The sequence below is a fragment of the Nuphar pumila genome, chromosome 5 (assembly GCF_984573655.1).
Source record: "Nuphar pumila chromosome 5, dmNupPumi1.hap1.1, whole genome shotgun sequence".
Classification (NCBI taxonomy): Eukaryota; Viridiplantae; Streptophyta; class Magnoliopsida; order Nymphaeales; family Nymphaeaceae; genus Nuphar; species Nuphar pumila.
Genome location: NC_143253.1, coordinates 50,196,368 through 50,217,239, shown reverse-complemented (window position 1 = coordinate 50,217,239; position 20,872 = coordinate 50,196,368). Strand labels below are relative to the sequence as shown.

Genomic DNA, 20,872 nt, shown 5'->3' with positions numbered 1-20,872 from the left:
ATGCTCTTGAAAACAAACACACCACATCACGTCTGTCTGAATGATATTCAACCATCACATTAGGCTCCAAAGCATCACCCATCAAATGCCAACAATTCCATTATAGGTCACTTTCTCTGAGTTTTCTCACCAACTATCCCATCCTGCGCTTTTGCCAAAAGCAAATCTCAATTCTCCGTTGATTCTACACCACACAATGAACTGAAAGAGACAGCCGTCCCAGTGGTGGAGGTTTCCAGTTGCAAGCAGTCACTCACACCTAGCGGTGTCAAAGGGTCAGGTTTGGTTCCGAACCCAGGTAGAACCAGACTTGGCTTCGATTTTCAGGTATGGTATCGGGTCCGGATTTGGGTCTAATTGAACCCACTATAAGAGAAATCATATCCAGACCCAATAAAAACTACATGAATCAGACCCGGGCCATACCCAAAAAAACAATATTTTGTGAATTTGTAACAATGCACATGGGTTACAATATGAAGCTACATGTGAAAATCAGTCTTTATCCGACTGATATTCATAATATGATTCATTACCATGCATATGCACTCTTGCAAAATCACAACTCCAAAAAAACAAAACAAAAAAATTAAAACATACACAGACGTAACGGATCTTGCTGGATATGAACCGATAGAAGAGCAAGTTGGATATATAACTTTAATTTGCACATAATACAGTCATGCACACTTGCATATTAATTCAAATGTAGTTCAAATAAGGATCAAATCTAGCATGCGATCCATATCTGAACCACTAGGATTTCGTTAATTTGGATCATGGAAAACGAATGTCATTCATTGGTAATGAAATATATCCTCAATTTCAAAATTTCCATTTTCTCGAGTTCTTTTGATATGCTTGAAAATTTTGAAAAATGAAAAAGAATTTTTGTCTGTATATTTTTTGTCTTGTATATTTTTTTCTTATATTTTCCTGAAATTTTTTCAAATCCAACAACGAGATATGTGACAATGTTTGGTGCAATATATTAATTAATTTATAATACATTGTCGCTATATTTTTTAAAAGGCACGATTTTATTATGTCTAGTGTCCAACTTAATATCTCATTTTTTCTCATAATATCTTAAAAAAAGAAAGAATATCTGGATATTTGTCGCTATGGACCTAGCAACAGCCCAGCCTTGGCCCATACCCAAACCCACGTTGGACAGAGCTCCAACAGGCACGGTTCCGAGTTAACCGCACCCTCTCCCTCTCCCGCAGGACCCGGTCGCGCGGGTCCGAACCGTACAGCATCAAGCTTGCCTACGTCACCCGTACAACGGAAACGCTCTTTCCCCGTCGGCTGAAGACGCGGGGGTTGTACGAACGGAACGGGGTCACTACCGTAATTATCCGAATCTCTCGTGTACCATTTTATCACACTCTTTCACGCCCACCTCCCCTTTTCAGATAGCACTAAAAAGGTGGGGCCCGCACCCTCCACCACCCCCCTTCACTTCGTTTCCGCCCTTCCCCTTCCCCTTCCCCACACTCTCTCTCTCTTCAGTTTAATCTTTTTATTAATTAATTATGTTTTTGCTTGAAAAGAGAAAGGCGAAAGGCGAAAAAGGTACAGAGATTGACCCACTTTTCTCATCCTCCAATTTATTTTTCTTCCTTTTTTTCACTGCACGAGAATTCCGACGACTTGCTGATTTTTTTCCCTCCTTTTTGGTACGATCTCTTTCTTGTGAGTTTCTTTTTTCCTTGATGCGTCTTAGCTCGTATTTCGGTTGTTTAATGACTATTCTTTTCATTTTTTCCGGTGTTTTTTTGTTTTGTTTTTTGCGTTTAATGTGGAATTTTTGTTTTCGTTTTTTATTCAGTAAGAATCGGTCTAACTCCGATGGAATTTCCGTGAAATTTTCCTTTTTTCTCGGTTTTTCGTTTTCGGATACGAGTGGCTCCACGTGAGTTTGCGTTCGATGGCGGAAAGTAGAGTTTATGTGTGGAATTTGCAGGGGAGAAGTGAGTTTAGCTGAGAGTGTTTGTGTTTTTGTCTTTGAATATGTGAATTTCACGGAATCGCGGTGCATGTTGCGTGAAATTGTGGGTGAATTTATGTTTTTTTTTCTTCAAAGAGTTTGTAGTTAATGATCTGCCTCAATCAGTTGAATTCTGTCGATTGGTGGTGCTTGTTGTGGAAAATAGGCGGTAGTTTATTGTTATTGTAGTTGTTGAATTTGCAAAAGATATGATTTTTAGATGAATTAACGTTTGAAAACTTTTGAATTACGTGGCTTTATGATGAACTGTGTGAAAATTTATTTGACATTTGATAATTGATGATTTTTTGCTTTAATTTGATGTTTTAATGACTTTATTTCTGTTTTAGCCATTATATTTTTTAATAAAATTGTGATCAAGTGGTATTTTTGTATTTCTAAGCTAAATATTGCCTTTATCTTTCTTTATTAACACGATCTATCAAAGATCATGGAGATGAGATGTGTTATTGTTCTGTAATAATACTCGAGTTAATATGCATATTTATTGTAATAAAGTTATTTTCTATAATTGAAGATCTTAAGTCTCGATACTGAACTCTTCAGGTAATTTGTTAGCAGCTAGAAATATTCCAATTTCTGGGTATTTTTCTTCCTAAGCTCGGTTAATCTTTCATCACAATGAAACTTGGGCCTTTGTCATGTATTTAGTTTTGGGAAATGAAACTTTCAAGGCAACCTGTAACTTGTCATTGTTGGATTGAAAACTATGTCTTTCATATTTTTTCTTTCATGGAAGGTGCTTTGTTGACTTCTTGCTTTCCTGTAATGATGAGGAATGGGGATTGAACTTCTGGTTGGGAATTTCTGATAATTTCTTGAATTATCAGCTAATGAAGCACAGAAAAGTTGGTGGAATATTGACTGAAAATTGTGATGCTGAGTCTTCCTTATAAGGTGCAAAATTTCAAGTCTTTTCATTCTCTTAGAGAGAAGTCCTACATGAAAGTAGCCAGTTCTAACTGAGGAATAGTTTCTATTCTTCTGCTATCTTACTTTATATTTCAGTTTTTTAAGATATTCATTTTCTAGTTGATCTTTGGCTGCCTATTATACTGCCACTGCTTTTTATCTTGAAGTTGCAAGGATCTTGCATATTCACTCTGGAGTCTGAACTAAACTTGTTAGTGGCCTCATTCTGGTTTTTTCTCCTCTTTTATTTTGATCAGCAAGCTAGGGGATTATGACCCCTCGCCCTCATTCTATAGTGTTAAAAAATACTAACCATACATTTCAATGCTCCGTGGACAGGGTCCAGTCTGGAGGTTTATCCTTCCAGAACATGTAGTCCCCTAGCTTATGCAAAAATGAAAAGAAAATGACAATGTAATCATTATGCAAAGAAGAATGTGAATCTTTTCCCCATAATGATTGCTGAGATGAATTGGTAGGAATTAAATGTTTGCAACTAATACATAAGATGCCTATAGTTCTGTCAGTTTTGTGGTTTTAAGGGAGAAACTAATCAATACTTAGAAACTCTCTATTTGGCTTTTTCAGGTTATGAAAATTTCAAGGTTATGATGGCTGTTCTTGGTTAATGAAGAAACTGCAACGTGATTGAGGTTGGTGACAAGTCCATAATCTGGTGGTTAATAGAAAGATTTCTAATTTCAGTTGCAGTCTGATTCCTCAGAATACTTGAGAAAAATGGGCATCATTTGTGACTTTTGTGGGGAGCAAAGGTCTGTAGTGTACTGCAAATCAGATGTTGCTTGCCTATGTCTTTCTTGTGACCACAATGTTCATTCAGCAAATGCACTTGCTCAGCGTCATTCTCGAACTCTCTTATGTGATGGATGCAATTCACAACCAGCTAGAATCAGGTGTATTGAAGAAAAGATGTCGCTGTGTCAAAATTGTGACTGGAACAGGCATGGTAGTTCAGCAACAACTACAGGACACCAGAGACAGGCACTAAACTCTTATGCTGGTTGCCCTTCTGCTGCAGAACTTTGGTCCTTTGTTTTGGACTTGCCTTCTGGAGATTCCAAGTGTGAGGAAGGCGTGGGCTTGATGACCATTGATGAGAACAGTGTTAGTAACTGTTGGGAACCTTCAAGCAGCAACACTATGGTGCTAACTATGCCTAGCAGACTAGGTGAGCTGGAAACTGCAGATAAGATCAACTTTTGGATAGGATCTTCTTCGTTGCCTCCTTTGAACTCTATGTCATTCACTGTGGATCAACAAGTTGGAATAGTGGACCCAGATATAACCAAGGTGAGCTATCGTCATGTTATTTCTGTTCTGTGCATAGAGAGAGTTATGTTTCTGCTTTCCATAGTAATCACTCTTATTCATCGATAAATTTGTGTTTTCCATGTTAATCACTCTTATTCAATAATAGCATTGTGCATCTCAGGTTGCAACGCAATAAAATCTAACCAAATTTCAGAGCTAAGTACAGCACTAGTCTCATCTGGAAAAGTGGAAGTAAGCTATGCCAAGCATGAAGCTCCTCCTAGGGAGTGAACTTCTGGGAATTCTAGTACTCTTTCCTTGCACCTTTCACCTGGACCTTAACCATCTGCTCTTTGTTTTTGGAAATTAACCTATGGGAATGTTGCTAGCGGCCAGCTGTCAAATGAGAAGTATCACTGCCTATAGGATGGCTGCATTAATTTTTTCTCTTCATTTTGAGAATTGAAACATGAAATTCCTTTATTAAGAAATTTAGCCTAGTTGTTTTCAAGTTATTTGACAGAATCGTCATTCTTGATGAGAATCATGTCAACATATAAGAACAGGATTTCATGATTGAGGGTTGTTTTGCAAAAGAAAAAGGCTACATAATGATGCCAGTGATAAAAGGAATGGTAATGATGGGACTGAAATTTTCATATCAATATCTATAATGTTTTTTAAGACCAAAGGGCATAACACATGCTGAAATTCTGGTTGTGCTAATGAAAAACACTAGGACAAATTCTTACATGTGCCTCTTCACTAAAAAAATCATGAAGATACCCATTATGGTGCCAAATTGTAAAGGAGGTTTTTGAACAGTAGCCACACTAATAACTAGTATAGAATTTTATGATATCAATATCCCTGGCCTATCTACATGGCCTTGTAAGTGAAGATGGAAGTGTAACTACCTATTTTCACCTAATAAATCCTTCAATGAACTGTAACTGCATGCTTTTACTTAATAAACCCATCAACATTCAGTTGGGTTCACAAATTGGAAGCAGTATGTTTGAGAATTGTGAGGCCATCAAAGTGTTTCTGCCATGACAAGTTGCCATTTGGGAGGTTTTTATTGAGCATAAACGAGAGATAAAATGAGTGGGAGGACAGAAGTTTGAGAAATGTGGCATACTTGAGATGCAAAAATTGATTCAGGATGTCTAGCACCATAAAGGACATGGATTGGCAACTTTAGATGTTTGTAAGAGGTGTATGGTCATAAGGGGTGGACCCAGGCATGTTAGTATCTTGCAATGCTCTACTTATGTCTCTTTTGCTTTTCAATATCTGGCAATATTTTATTTCTATACTAGGAAGGCCTAGAGAAGACACAGATGAAGGTTTTATAAGCCAATGGAAGGACGCCAGAAAGAAAGCATCAGAAAAGAATGATGAGAGAAAAGAGTGCTATAATAGGTACTCAGAAATGGCAGCACGGTGATAAACAAATGAATTGATAAGGGTAAAGTTGATACTCTTTCATGAATCTGGTGACACTGAAAGCAGCAATTGTTGATTAGAGATTTTGCCACCTACAATTGCATGTTGGAACACAGTGCACCTGTAAGTGAAGCATAGTTCCCAGGATAAGTGAGTATTTAAAAGATGCATGAAGCATGAAGCATGAAGCATAAAGCATGAAGCATGAAGCATGTAGGAAGCATTAGGGAAAACAAGCAAGAAATGACAATGGAAATGAGTAAGAAGACACATAAAAGAGTTGCTAAAATATCTCTTTTGCATAAACTGCATTTTATTTAGCTTGTTTTATGAATAAAATACCCGTAGATACATCTATTTTATAAGAACAGTACAATTTTTAAAAGGGAAGAACAATTACTCTAGCAAGAAAAGCACATTCTATGTCAATGAAGTTTGATTTTCATATTGTAGAATGTTAGGATTCCATTATCTAGAAGAGTATTTTTCCTAAAGCTTCAGAAGTTTGTGGTTTCCTGCTTCCAAACCGAGCTTTCGGATTTTAAGAAGCTTTGGTAACTACAAGTAAAACACTCAAACATAAGAAAAGTTATGGCTAGTAAGGGAACGTTGGCTTGGTCACTTGCTGAGAATCTTTCTCTCACATTTGCGAGGGCTTCGCCACTTGCAAGAATCATTCTCTTACATTTTTTAGAGAATGATTCTCACAAGCCCTACTTTCTCATGTCATTGCAGACGTGAGAAAATGGGGCTGTAAGAGTTGGAGTCATGGGTTGGAGCTCATGACTCATTTCTCAAGAGAATTCTCTCATGAAAGTTGTTCTTGTGAGAGAATGATTCTCATTAGAATCCTTCAAAAGGCCAAGCCAATGTGCCCTAAGAGAAGTTTGTTGGAGTGTGTTGGAAAGGACTAAGCCAATCAAGTGGAAATATGTGGATTTTTTTTTTGGAAGAAGAATATATCTAGGCAGCTTTAACCAGGAAATACAATCAGACCATACGAAAGATCAGAATAATTTGGTTGATGTTTATTTTTAGCTAAGCTGTTTTGCATAAGATATGTATAAAATGCCTTAAGAAACATTTCTTGGAAACTTGACCATTGACTAGAATAATGACAAAGCAAGGGCATAACATAAGTGAAAAATGGGTGCACAGAAATTAGGAAAAACTCGAGCTCATTTGAAATATGTTTTCATAAAATATTATCCTAGTAAGATTCAAATCAGCCTCAATAAAATATATTATATGTGATGATCCATCTTTTGACAATAGGACGGCAGCTCTTAAATGCGATATATACACTAATCAAAATGGTTTTTCCATCAGAAGCACTTAGTGTGATGGAAGAAAATAACATTTTCTTTTGACTTTCAAGAACAGATAAGATGAACACATGCATTATAAATGACAGTGACACACATACTGCAAACACTGATCAAGGTTTAAAAACCTGGAGACTCAGGACTAGAGCCAGACATGCTTGACGTAGGTGGGTCATGCTAACTTTATTCTTGGCCAAGTCAAGTTGACTGAGTCTTGACAGAAACCGGGTCAAGGTATTGGGTTTACCAGGTTAGTGTAAGGAAATATGCAGAAGCACGAAACACTAGCCATTAAGGGCTTACAAGATCACAATCACACAAGTGCACATGCACAAGTCTACTATGGGACAATACAAAAATTAAAAAAGGCAAAAAGAAAATACACAAGAAAGTAAAAATATAAGCCTTTATTGATTAAATGCTTAATACAAGCATTGAAAAAGCAAGAGGGGGTCGACCCCTATTTATACACAAAAACCCCCTTTTAGGGGAGACCGCTTGGGAGCTCCAAAGAGCTGTTGGGAGGCTGCCCAACGGTCATACTTATGACCGTTGGGAGCTCCCAACAGCTCTTTGGTCAAAGACCAAACAGCCTTGGCCTTTTGGTCAAGGACAAAAAAGAAAAAGAAAAAATAAAAAAATAAAAAATAAAAAAGGGGCTACACGCAGTCCCTAAAGATTATTGATTACAATGGGAAAAGGACCAAAATATCTCTGACTCAAAAAGCAAATTACATGGCATAAATAGTATATATATATATATATATATATATATATATATATATATATATATATATATATATACATACTATTTTAACAGTTAGGTGCTGACCCAGGTTTACGTGGGTGAGTCACTGGGTTGACTCATCCTGTTTTAAAACATTGCAGTGAATAATAAACTACTTGCTGAAGTGGTTTCAGCAATAGTAGGTATGGATGATGGTAATAAATATACTTTTGGATATATTAAAGGTGCCTCTCTTCTATGTTTGGTGTCACTATCTGTGATTCAGCACCTGATCCTTCAAGGCCTGAGAAAACATGGATATGATATGCCAACTAGAACTTCTGTTCACAAGAAGATAAAAGTTCCATACTTCATATCAGTAGTGCATTATACATAGGAAAGAAATGCATATTCAACCATCTGGACATGGCAATGGGCCCAATCTTATGAAATCAGATGCACCATAACCAGTTTTAATGGTACCAAATTACAGAATCTGGTTGATTAATCTAACAATGTATCTATCCTATGATGTGAAGCTGCTGAATAATCAAAAGCAAACAGTAATTAGAGGGAATGCAGGAAAGCATGCGCTGAAACTATTCGATGGACAAGTTTGGAGTTACAGGTTACACTAATGACAGTAATCCTGGAGGTGTAGGGTGATTATTGTGTGCTATCCCTTGAGTTGGTGGTGTTAGATGTTCTGATAGAGATCTGGTGGGTCAGCAACTGAGACAGTAGGTCAGTAGCATATAGTTACTTTTGATAGGAGTGTTTGATATGTCTTGTGTGTTAAGATGTACCTGGTCACCTTGTATGTTTTATCCTCTTGTGATACTCTTTATATGCTCAAGGTCGTTTTTGTTTTTTCCTCATACTTGTGTATTATGGTGTGTACCTTGGTCTCTCTTAGCTTTTTATATAGGTTGGCTTGTTTTGACCCTTTCATTTCTGATAGGAAAAGATATTTGTTATGTGGTGTTCTTTTCATAATTTTATTGTATCATATTCATTTTTCTTCTTTTGGTATGCTCTCTCTGTCTCTCCGCACTAATCCCTTCCAAGTATTGCTTTTTAAGCTTGTCTATCCTGTGGATTTGTTTGGCTTTTAAAACTATTTTCAGATTTATTTAAAGCAGTACTCATTCTTGATCGTGGCAGTTTCTTTCTGAAAATGAAATACTTGTATTGATTGGCTTTGATATTAGGACAACTGAATTGCAGCTATGTATAATTGCATGCCTATTAGTTCAAATTTCAACTGACATTCTTGTGACTGTTTGAGCTCGGTTACAGTTTGTTATTTTCAAAGAACTTCAAAAAATTTTGCTGATGCTGTATGCAGTTATCTTGTGATGGAATGAAAGACCTTGGAATTTGTGAGGATGCTGAACTATATGAAGGTTTTAATATGGATGATGTAGACTTAAGCTTTGAGAACTACGAAGAACTCTTCGGCAATTCTCGTAATGACTCTGAACTTCCTTTTGAGGATGGTGATGCTGATAGCCTGTTTTGGGGAAAGAATGTCTCTGCTGCTGATTCACATGGTCGAAATGAGATTGTCTTGGAGGTTTTTTTCACTGTTTCCTTCTTTCTGCTGTTTTATTTTGAAAAATTTAACCATGTTAAGAACATTTATGTCTCGATCATCCACCAAAAAGAGCATTTATCTCTCACTCTTGTGCACCACAAATCACAGTGAAGATCATACTGGATCAGCATATGACTAAATGAATGTCAATGAAGAGCTTGTCAGATATGCCTAATGGTCATTCTATGTTTCTAGGGAGGATTATTTATTGATTTTAGAAATTTGAGTTTTATCAGCCATAAATGTATTTAGTTCACAAAACATGGCAAATAAGTATTTTTGTTCTAATGTTCTTTTAACCATGAAATTCCTCTTGTTTAACCATAGGAATGCTCTATAATTGCATGCTTTTCACATCATGCTAGATCCATTTGGATGAGGCGACTCTTCATTTGCATAGCCACCAGGACAAATAATGATTTGTTGCAAGTTAGCTATGCTTCTCATAGTTACTCCCCTTTCCTGCATGGAACTAAAGGGGCATTTTGAATGAAGATCTTTGTGATAATCAAGAGAAATAGGTTAGTTACAAGATGACAGTGTTTGCTATGATCTTTCAAAATCCTTTTTTGATTCTTCAACTTGAGATGCAATGCTATTTCAGTGTTGCCATATGCCAACACACTCTATTGTCATGCATTCATTTTTCTTTCTAGGCCACGGGATTCATGCTTCACCTTTTTCTGAACATAATGTTCTTGACTTTTGGTTAGTTCACTTAATCCACATAGATGCTTATCCTATTGTCAACTTTGTTCAGATATTCTTTCAAAGATCATCCAGAACAACATAATTAGTGATTATTGCCCATTCCTAACTAAATAGACTTGAACTTCAAAACTTAAAGTTGATACTAATTACAACAATATCATCATACATAATACTAAAACTTGTTTTCTTTGATGGTCAAGCTGGGGGATAGCCCTCAAGAGTTTCAAACTGGAGACCCATCAGTTATGATTTTGAACATCATAATACGACTTGACATATTCAATTTTACTCAAGGACGCCATTATGAATACAGATAGTTTCATCAGGCAATGGATCCCAGGGCATGCACAATAAGAGCCCTTATATTTAAAGGGCTTATAAAATCATGGAAATAAAAAATTGATGGAAAAACCAAATCATTTATACAGTGTAGTTTCCTTTTAAAACATTTAATAAAAATTATCCATTATTTGGAAAAGGTAGAGTATCTTTTGTGCCAAGACATTTGCACTAAATTGTGCAATTTGAAGACCTGTCGCGATGAAATTATACACTTTATATTAGCGGTTCACTATTCTACTCACTTCTAGGAACAGCTAATATTATTCTATCCTTTTAGAAGCTAGGAAGTGAACTTTTACAGTGCATAGCTTTAAATATATCAGATCCTGACTCAGTTTTGCATGTGATATGTATTCTAGTACATAGGCCAGATTATAGAACTGGGTATACCCTGGCCTGATGATAGGAACACTGGTTGAACGTGGACCCTTCCACAATCTACTAATCTCTCCTATGAAATAAGATAAATTGCTGGACTATTCACAAAAAAGGTTCAAGGCCAATTAAGTAAAATTCAACTTTAATATATTTCTTTGTTGTTGCTTAACAGAATTTCCTCTCCAACTTCTATGCAACGACTAGTCAAAATACACTTGGACATAGAAGAAGATGTTTCAGATTATCGTGTGATATTTGTTTATTAACTCAAATGGATATTTTCAATAATTTGATTTAAATCCTGATCTTATTCTGAACGACCAGTCAACCACCATTTACCCATTCGTTATTCTGTTTTCTTTGTTAGGCATCTTCTTCAGTACCAGAACATGCAACAATTGAAGAGTCCCTTGCTGCTGGCCCGACAAAAAAAATGCAAGCTACATGCAGAAGTGTGGTTTCTGCTGATTCAGTTATGTCAAATCCTGGCCTTGACACTGACACCAGTCTACATTTTCCACCAAGGCAAGCTTGCTCGAGTCTGTCACTTCCATTTTCGGGACTAAGTGGTGAAAGCAGTGCTGGAGATTATCAAGATTGTGGGATATCATCCATGCTTCTCATGGGAGAAACTCCTCCTTGGTTTCCCAGTGGTCCAGAGAACTCACATCCTCAAGCTAGCAGGGATAGTGCTGTCAGGCGTTATAAAGAAAAGAAAAAGACTCGCAAGTAAGTGTTTCTGTTTAAAGTAATGAGTCTAAAATTTGAACTAGTTAATTGTTTTGATTGGAGAAAACTGCTAGCTGATTAACAATTCTAGGTTAAATAGGTTAGCAAGGTGTTTTTTCGGGATTGTAATGGTTGGTCATCCCCAGAGTTCTTGGTATTTAGGTGTAATTCGTGTGTGTTTGTGTTTTAAATTAGATGCCTACTAACTTTTGCAAATGACAAACATGTTTTGCAATTGAAATGCACAGAAAGCATTTAAAAGGTGGAACATGGTTGTGCTTTGGGTTTGACATGGGAGCAGTAAAAATAAGTGGGTACAAAATGTCCTTTGTTTGGAAAATAACTTGCAGTAGCTTCCAGGAATTTCTAATGAATACTTGATTTTTGTTCTTTTCCATATTAGTAATTTAGAAGTTCTAATAATATCCTTATATCATAGGTTTTTGGTATTTACTTTTTTGTGTCCTCTGCATGTGGCTGGGTGGGGTGGGTTCGTGGAGGGTGGGTATATCCTTCTCAGCAAATAAAAGTTCAAATTATGCTCTTAAGATTGCCTATGCTTACTCCTGCATCAATCAATGGGCCTGAGACAATAGCCCAGTCCATTTCTTTTTCCTCCATATAATCAATTGATTCTAACAACCTCTAGGTGGTCTTTACGCAGCTTGGTACAAGATGCTGACTTAGGGCATGGTTTGAGATGCTAATGAGAATAATTGTTTGCACCAATCTCATTTGGCTTCAGTACTAAATTATTAGCAAAATTTAATGAACTTGGGTTGGCAAGGTACTGAGTCTGTGAACCTTCTGATGAATGTGACTGACTCAGGCTCCCATTATGCCAAGTTGGACTGTAGAAGCTGCCTAGGTGGGATCCAGGTTATTCAGTTTTTGATTTTTTCTTTCCTGAATTTTATATATTTATCTAATCTTTGAACAGGTTTGAGAAAAAGATACAATACGCTTCTCGTAAAGCAAGGGCCGACATCAGAAAACGTGTGAAAGGGCGGTTTGTCAAGGCTGGTGAGGCCTACGACTATGACCCATTATGTCAGACAAGAAGCTTCTGAAAGGAGCACAGCGTCCTCAACTAATTTCATAATGAAGCTGGCAAACTGGTATATTGAAGTTTGATAGAAATACATGCCACTCCTGTATATTGCTAGCTTGGAATTCCCTGGGTCCAGAACTTCACCACAGAACTGCCACCATAATTGTTCTACCACCTTAATAAAAAATGGCAGCCATTTAGGATCTGTACGAGGTCTATGCATAAAACTGATGCGGATGACACACCTTTACCTTATTCACAGTTAAAACGTTACTGGTGTTCGTTCTTTTCACTATGTGCCAAGAATGAAGAGAAAATATGACAGCAGCAACCTATGAAAGAAAACTGAGTGCTATTCTGATGCCGGCTGACCGTGAAAAGCAAAATAAACAAAAAATAAATGATTAATGTTCAAGGGGTCCTTATAAGTGTTGTAGCTGATGTAATTCTTAAGTTCAAAATATTTGCATTTTCAGGGGCATTTTCTCCTGAATTAAGTTTGGATCTCCTTTTTTTGTAAGCTCAAAATGGAAGTTCAGAAACAGAAAAAGCAAATGGACCACAGGGAATTACTGGAGGACGCAGTTTTCAGTTGCTTGAAGACAGTTGATTTCTTGAAATCTCAACAAATTGTGATGTTATTCACTCAATATTGTAAATATTTTCATTGCTAAGGATTTTGAATTATTAGGCACTGATTTGGTGGAAAAACTCATATCAGTGTTTATGGCTCTTACCGCTTTGCCATAATGCCAGGTGCTATAGCAAGAACTGCGAGGGAGTATCCGACTATTGTGAGGATCTCAATGTATGTATAATATACAGAATACTTTTGCTTTGTATCTACATTTTTGACGAAGTGGTTGTAAATTGCTATATTATGCTGTTGTTTTCATAGTGTTCTTGGGCTTTTGCATTACACAAAAAAGATGCAAAGCGAAATTGGATGGTGCATTGATCTTTCCTTTTCATTTTGTAAAGGGCAGGTTATCAATGGAATCTGGATTTGACAATTTCAAATTTTGAACCACAGGAAATCAAACACTGTCTGGTTTCATTATCAAACCTTGAACTTAGCAGCATGACGTTTCTGTTGTTTGTTCATGAGAAACAGTTGAGCTTGAGAGCACGTTTGCATGCACCGTCAAGCTAAGAGAAGGAAAAGAAGTCACAAGGTCGGACTTTGTGTTTCCCTTTCTCAAAAGGATAGGCGTCTACTTTCTCAAGGCACAATTCTTTCATGTTTGATGCCCTGGAAAAATGGGAAGCAGATCAGGTCATGCTGAGCATGAGCGTTTTTGCTCATGCCGTCATCGTGGCCGTCTGTTTGCATTTTGGATGAATGCCACGTGGTTTTGTTGACTTTTTAGCTTTTTAAAATGCAAATTAGATGGCCAGGATGTGAGCAAAAACGCTCATGTTCAGCATGACCTGATCTGCTTCGGGAAAAATGGCCCTCCTGAGAATCACTCTCAAAAACTGAAGAATGGTTCTTACAGATGTGGAAGCAAAGGTGCCCCAAGTCTGGGGCGTCTATGTGCATGTGTGTTACAATGCAAAGCTGTGAGCTGGATATGACTGAAATATGAACTCGTATGGATTATAATTAGTGCCTTGAATAATCATATCATATCCATGCCCAGCTGACTACTAGTACTACATCAAACATCCATCTTTTACCCACTTATTTGAATAGTAATTAGTACCCATATAGTTCTGATGGGTAACTGGTCCATATCCATCCTTAATTGGACTCGAGAATGCTGGTATGGTCCCTTTATCCAGTCGTTCATGATGAGAACCTAAGCTGCTGCATTCCAGCCATCGTGTAATGGATCACAATAATATTTGGCTCCATTGGGGCCTGAGTAGGTGATGGCTAACTCTACTACAACAACAACAACAACTACGCCTTCATCCCAAAACAATTGGGGTCGGCGATATGAACCAAAAAAGAAAATCATTCTGGGTCTTCCACATGAATCCTTCTCCTCCAATCATTTCTATCCAATGTCATGTCCTCGGTGAGGTCCAAAGCATTCATATCCTTTCCTATCACCTCCATCCATGTCTTTCTAGGCTTACCCCGACCTCTTTTAACTAATATATTTTCCCATTTCTCCATCCTTCTAACTGGAGCATCATTAGGCCTTCGCCGAATATGTCCAAACCACTGTAAACGATTCTCTCTCATCTTATTTTCAATGGGTGCAACACCTACTTTCTTACGTATCTTCTTGTTCCAAATCTTATCTTTTATTGTATTTTCACACATCCATCTCAGCATACGCATCTCAGCTACACTCATTTTTCGAATATGATGTCTCTTGGCAGCCCAACATTCCGTACCATATGGTAAAGCGGGCTTAATAGTCGTCCTATAAAACTTTCCCTTCAACCGCAATGGCATTGTACGATCGCACAACACTCCAGTTGCACTTTTCCATTTCATCCAACCAACCTTTATCCTATGATTTACATCTCCATCAATTTCTCCATACTTTTGAATGATAGATCCCAAATATTCGAAACAATTATCCACCGTTATTTCTTGCTCACCAAGCTTCACTACACTCCCAGGACTATTTCGTTGCTTACTAAACCGACATTTCATGTATTCTGTCTTACTCTTACTCAACTTAAAACCTCTTGCTTCTAATGTCTGTCTCCATAATTCTAACTTAGCATTAACCACAGCTCTAGACTCATCAATCAAAACAATATCATCAGCAAACAACATACACCACGACGCATTTTCTTGAATTGATCTCGTAAGCTCATCCATCATTATAGCAAATAGGAAAGGGCTTAAAGCATATCCTTGATGTAACCCAACCGTTATAGGAAAATTGGTTGTCACCCCTCCACAAGTGCGGACATTGGTTACTACTCCTTCATACATATCCTTAATTATACCAATGTACTTGAGAGACACACCTTTCTTCATCATTGTCCACCAGAGAACGTCCCTAAGTACTCTATCGTATGCTTTCTCCAAATCAATAAAAACCATATGTAAATCTTTGTTCCTCTCTCTATTTCTCTCAATAAGTTGTCTAAGAAGATGTATAGCTTCCATAGTTGATCTTCCAGGCATAAAACCAAATTGATTCTCCGATATCATGATAACCTTCCTCAACCTAGACTCAATCACTCTCTCCCAAAGTTTCATAGTATGACTCATGAGTTTTATACCACAATAGTTTGTGCAATATTGTATATCACCCTTATTCTTATATAGAGGCACCAAAGTACTCTTCCTCCACTCATTAGACATCTTATTTTTCCGCCAAATCTTGTTAAAAAGATTTGTCAATCATTCTAAACCTTTCTCTCCCAAGCATTTTCAAGCCTCGATAGGTATACCATCTGGGCCAAATGCCCTTATTGATTTCATTTTCTTCAAAGCCTCTGCAATTTCTTTCTTTTGAATCTTACGCATGAAGTCACGATTCATCTCATAAAAAGGAATAAAAAAGTCTCCAAGATCTTGAGCATGACTTTCATTAAATAGCTTATCAAAATAATCTTTCCATCTCTCTTTAATCTTCTCATCTTTGACTAAAACCCTTTGCATTTCATCTTTGACACATCTAACCATACCCAGATCCCTCGATTTCCTATCTCTCATCTTTGCAAGCCTATAAATATCCTTCTCGCCCTCTTTGGTATCCAACTTGTCATAAACCTTCTTATATACCTTATCCCTCGCGTTCTGAACTACTTTTTTAGCTTCCTTCTTTGCTATCATATACTTCTCCAAATTCTCATTATCACAACTCTTACTTAGATTTCTATAGCACTCTCTTTTAACCTTAATAGCTAATTTGGCATCCTCGTTTCACCACGATGTATCCTTACCTAGTGGTGCACCGCCTTTAGACACACCCAATACCTCATTAGCCACCTTTCTCATGACACCTGCTATCTTATTCCACATTGATTCTGAATCCTCCTCGAGACACCAATCAACTTCCTTAACTACCTGCTCTACAAATATTCCTTGTTTAGCTCCTTTCAGTGCCCATCGCTTAATTCTAGGATCTATCCTATGTCTATCCCTTTTGCGACATTGTCTAATTCTAAGATCTAAAATTAAGACTCTATGTTGTGTAGCTACACTTTCTCCCGGTATAACCTTACAATCGATGCAACAACCCCTATCTCTCTTTCTAAGTAGGAAAAATCTATCTGACTCGTATTAACCCCACTTTTAAATGTTACTAGGTGAGACTCCCTCTTCCTAAACCAAGTATTTGCTAAGATTATATCATAGGACAAACCAAAATCTAAAATCCTTTCTCCACTTTCGTTTCTTTCTTCTATGTTATAGCCTCTATGGATACTCTCAAATCCATCCCTACTAATGCCTACATGCCCATTAAGGTCACCGCCGATGAAAAGCCTTTCTCCATAAGATATCCCTTGTATTACTCCATCTAAATCTTCCCAAAATTGATGCTTAATGGAATCATCTAAACCTACTTGAGGTGCATAAACACTAATAATATTAATAATATCTGAACCTAATACTAATTTAATAAGTAAAATCCTATCACCCTTCCTACGGACCTCAACTACATTATCTATAAACTCACGACTCATAACAATCCCTACTCCATTCCTATTCCTATTTATTCCTGTATACCAAATCTTATATCCCCAAGGTTCTATCACTTTTGCTTTCTCACCTACAAATTTGGTCTCTTGCAGACATAAAATATCAATCTTTCTCCTACACATAACATCTACTAACTCTACCAACTTACCAGTTAAAGATCCTATGTTCCAAGTGGCTAACCTAATTTTATGGTCTTGGACTAACTTCTTTACCCTCACCCGTCCAACAAAGTGAGGGAATCCTTGCCTATTTGACACCACACCCGAGCGCCGGTGTGACGCATCGCTTCCGGGCGACGACCTAACAACCCTTGCCCATTTATCATTGCCTCCGGGCCTATAGAATACAACGCGTTGCTCAGTAGGGAACGCCCCAACAAAATTCTCATATTGGTTCATAATCATAAAGTATGACTAAATTTTTATGCTGGCTGTCACAGGCCTACCGCAACCCTCCTCCTTTATCCGGGCTTGGGACGGGCAGTGTATAACTAAACAGTTATACACAGGCGGAGTTTATCTACTCTTATAATTTATTTTCAACTCTATGATAAATCCAATCTCTTTTTATCTCTTACATGTAAAATATACCATCTCAACTTATTTTTGCAGGATCCTATAATACCACATGAATTTGGATTCCAGATTTAGATATACTCTATTGGATCTATCTTATATTCAGATACGAATTCACAGATTGCTTAAAAATTGGACCAACCAGGGTCCGACCCACATCTGGTCAGTTTGCAAGCCTACTACTTCTCAAGATACCCCCAGAACACGTCTCGATGGGTCAGATTTGAAGCAATAATGTCAGGTTTAGTTAGATCCAGGTCAGAATCAGATCTTATCCGAATTGTTTCATCTATCTCAGATGAAAAACAACATACTTTACCCGTTTGCTTCTGACTCATCAATTTCAGAGCGGGTCTGAACATATCTGGATCCATATTTCTACCACGTATTCTGGGACAGATCTGGATCTTAAACTCGACCCACTCATTGAAAGTTGAATCTAATGATGGGTCAACCTTACCCGGCCCATATCTGACCCATTTGCAGCCCTTTGTCGAGTTCTTTTTCATCAGTAGTCACTATAAAGTATAAACCACTGCGTCAAACGCCAACAATATCAGAAATCTCGCTCTCAAAAAATCGCGGCAAGGAATATGGACCGATAAATTGAAGTTTTTTGTTCTCAGAAAGCTTTCAGGAAAATATAGAAATATGTCAAAAAAGTTATATAAAACTATATTATAGGATTAAAGATGAGCGTTGTTACCGCATTAAAAGTAAGTAAAAAGATATATTGTCTTTCCAAAAGGGGCGCCTATTTTCATAACATCTCGTTTTTCTCTGGAATGTATGAGCCTCAGAAAAGTAACGATATTATAAAAAATAACGCAGACATTTTGCGACACGGAGTCTAAAACCCTACTACGGTACAACATAAACCTTGGGATTCATTCACCACAAGGGCAGGGCAACGGCAGAGTCTCTCCCCAACCCACGCACTCTTCATCTCTCGACCGAGCCAGAAGAATGATGCAGCGGGCAGGAAGGAAGCTCATCTCCGACAGGTTCTGCACTCGTCTGTACCAATGCCGAAATGTGGGGTTTCTCCGTTACCAGGTGAGCGAACCGGAACCTCAGAGATCTCCATGTTTTCCTTCGTCTCCCTCGCGCTCTCTCCATCAAACTATTGTTTCCTCCAACCTTTTGGGCACAAAAATAAGAACCCAAATCTCCAATTTTTCTTCCCAACCGGCATCTCAAACAAAGGGTGGTGATGATGTGGACTCTTTGATCGAGTCCCTTTCTAGTAAGGAATGGTGCGAAGAAACGGTAAACCACTTGGAATCCCTTGACTATTCATGGAGCAATGAGATGACATCGAGGGTATTGAGAAGGCTTGATGCCAATCCGATGACGGCTTTGAGTTTCTTCAATTGGGTATCGACGAAAATCGACGGCGGATTGGATTCCGCTGCGCACAGTATGATGCTTCAGATGTTGGTTCTGAATGATCTCATGGAGGAATTCTGGGATCTCGCCGAGCGGATGAAGAAGGCGGGACTCAGAATGTATAAGGGCACGCGTAGAAAGATCAGGAAGAAGTTTGAGGATGAGAACATGGTGGACAGTTCAGCGAGATTGGACGAGTTCTTCGGCTTTAAAGTTAGAGGGGATTCGGAGAAATTTGATGAAGGAGATTCGGAGCTGCGGGATGAGATAGTCAAGCTAGTTGGAAGAAGAGAGGAATGGGATGCAGAAATGGGCCAAAAATTGGGTTCCGTATCTTCCAGTCTATCGGACGGGTTGGTTGTTAGTGTATTGAGGGGGCTCAAGAGGGATCCCATGAAAGCATTGATGTTTTTCAGAGGGCTTGATGAGAAGTTGAATTACAAACACAGTGCAGTTACGTACAATTCAGTGATCAGTGTATTGGGCCGAAGAGACTGCATTGATTGGTTTTGGGTTATTGTGAAAGAAATGAGGGATTCAGGGTTTGAGATGGAGCTTGCCACCTATGAGAACCTTTCGAGGCGGTTCCAGAGGAGAAAAATGTTGAAGGAAGCTGTTGATCTGTACGACATCATGGTTGCGGGTCCACGCAAACCTCCTGTTCAAGACAGCATCTTTCTTTTGCGGAGAATTGTTGTCTCCAATATACCGGATTGGGATTTGTTCTCTAGAGTTGTGAAGATTATGAGTTCATCCGGGCTGTCACTGACGAAGACAGCGTTTGATGGCATTCTGAAGTCCTTGACCAGCGCTGGAAAATTGGGTGAGACAGATCAAGTAATAAAGTCCATGGAAGAGGGTGGATTGGTACTTGGTAGTAGTTTATGCGGTAGAGCTATTTCTGCTCTTTGTGAGGCTGGTAAGTTGGATGAAGCATGTAAATTGTTTGATGAATTGGTGGATTTGGGTTGCACACCTGATTTGATAACATTGAAATCTGCTATCCAAAAATACTGCCTTTCTGGCAAACTAAATAAGGCATCATCCATTTTTCAGAACATGATGGAAAGAAATGGAGTCATGTATCCTGATGCTTTAGAAGTATTAGTGAATGGGTTTTGTGTCAAGGGTAAGGCTGTTGACGTGTTGCCATATGTTTCTGAGGTTGTGAACAAGGGAAAACTGAGACCAAACCATAATACGTTTAAAGTCCTCATACAAAGGTTAGCTTGTCAAGGAAATCTGGAAGAGGCATCAAAGGTACTGATCTTGATGAAGAGCCAGGGTTTTCCACCTTTCTTGGATCCGCTTGTTGAATATGTTTCCAAGTCTGGGACAGCAGATGATGCGTTAGGCATTTTGAAAGCAATGACAGTGAAAGACTACCCTGCTAATTCAGTGTTTCTACACATGTTCAAAGCTTTTTCTGATGCAGGCAGGCACCAAGTGGCTCAGGACTTGCTTTACAAATCTCCAAGTTATATACGTAATCACGCAGATGTTTTGGATCTCTTTTCTTCTATGAAGCATGAGCTTGCAGCTGCTTAGATTAGACTTACTGCAGGTCAATGTTCTTTCCTTTCTGTGAGGAACTAATGTTTCTCTGGCACTATATGTTCACTTGCACTAGGCTCAAACGGATTCTTGCTTGTCTGAATGTCCAAGGTGATCAGCGTTTGAATTTAATGTAATGTTGTGGTTTTCGGCTCTTTCCAGAAGGATAGTAAATAACTTTGTCATGATTAGTTACTGAACAGTGGGAAGGAGCCTTCCACCTATT

At 38.1% G+C, this 20,872-nt stretch overlaps 2 protein-coding genes across 4 annotated transcripts; both read left to right on the top strand.

Moving 5' to 3' along the window:
• The first annotated feature begins 1,465 nt into the window (after nt 1-1,465).
• On the top strand, nt 1,466-13,362 carry LOC149837565 (zinc finger protein CONSTANS-LIKE 9-like). 3 transcript variants are annotated; one of them, XM_090007423.1, is made up of 5 exons: nt 1,466-1,578; nt 3,515-4,237; nt 9,048-9,275; nt 11,095-11,456; nt 12,397-13,362. In XM_090007423.1, exons 2-5 carry the CDS (start codon nt 3,665-3,667, stop codon nt 12,524-12,526), a joined length of 1,293 nt encoding a protein of 430 aa, XP_089863549.1. In that variant the 5' UTR covers nt 1,466-1,578; nt 3,515-3,664; the 3' UTR covers nt 12,527-13,362. The 3 variants fall into 3 exon arrangements, with proteins under 3 accessions (XP_089863549.1, XP_089863551.1, XP_089863550.1); XM_090007425.1 differs by lacking the exon at nt 1,466-1,578 and adding an exon at nt 2,568-2,911; XM_090007424.1 differs by lacking the exon at nt 1,466-1,578 and adding an exon at nt 2,568-3,401.
• A 5,307-nt stretch (nt 13,363-18,669) lies between these two features.
• On the top strand, nt 18,670-20,640 carry LOC149837564 (small ribosomal subunit protein mS81 (rPPR8)-like). The gene has a single exon (XM_090008062.1). It carries the CDS (start codon nt 18,670-18,672, stop codon nt 20,638-20,640), a length of 1,971 nt encoding a protein of 656 aa, XP_089864188.1.
• Nucleotides 20,641-20,872: the final 232 nt, after the last annotated feature.

What these genes read in the sequence shown, in the direction of transcription:
- LOC149837565 (XM_090007423.1), top strand. Translation starts at nt 3,665, where the DNA reads ATGGGCATCATTTGTGACTTTTGTGGGGAGCAAAGGTCTGTAGTGTAC. An exon ending in GAAATGAGATTGTCTTGGAG is followed by an intron (nt 9,276 to 11,094) that starts GTTTTTTTCACT and finishes TTTCTTTGTTAG; the next exon opens with GCATCTTCTTCAGTACCAGA. An exon ending in GAAAAGAAAAAGACTCGCAA is followed by an intron (nt 11,457 to 12,396) that starts GTAAGTGTTTCT and finishes ATCTTTGAACAG; the next exon opens with GTTTGAGAAAAAGATACAAT.
- LOC149837564 (XM_090008062.1), top strand. Translation starts at nt 18,670, where the DNA reads ATGATGCAGCGGGCAGGAAGGAAGCTCATCTCCGACAGGTTCTGCACT.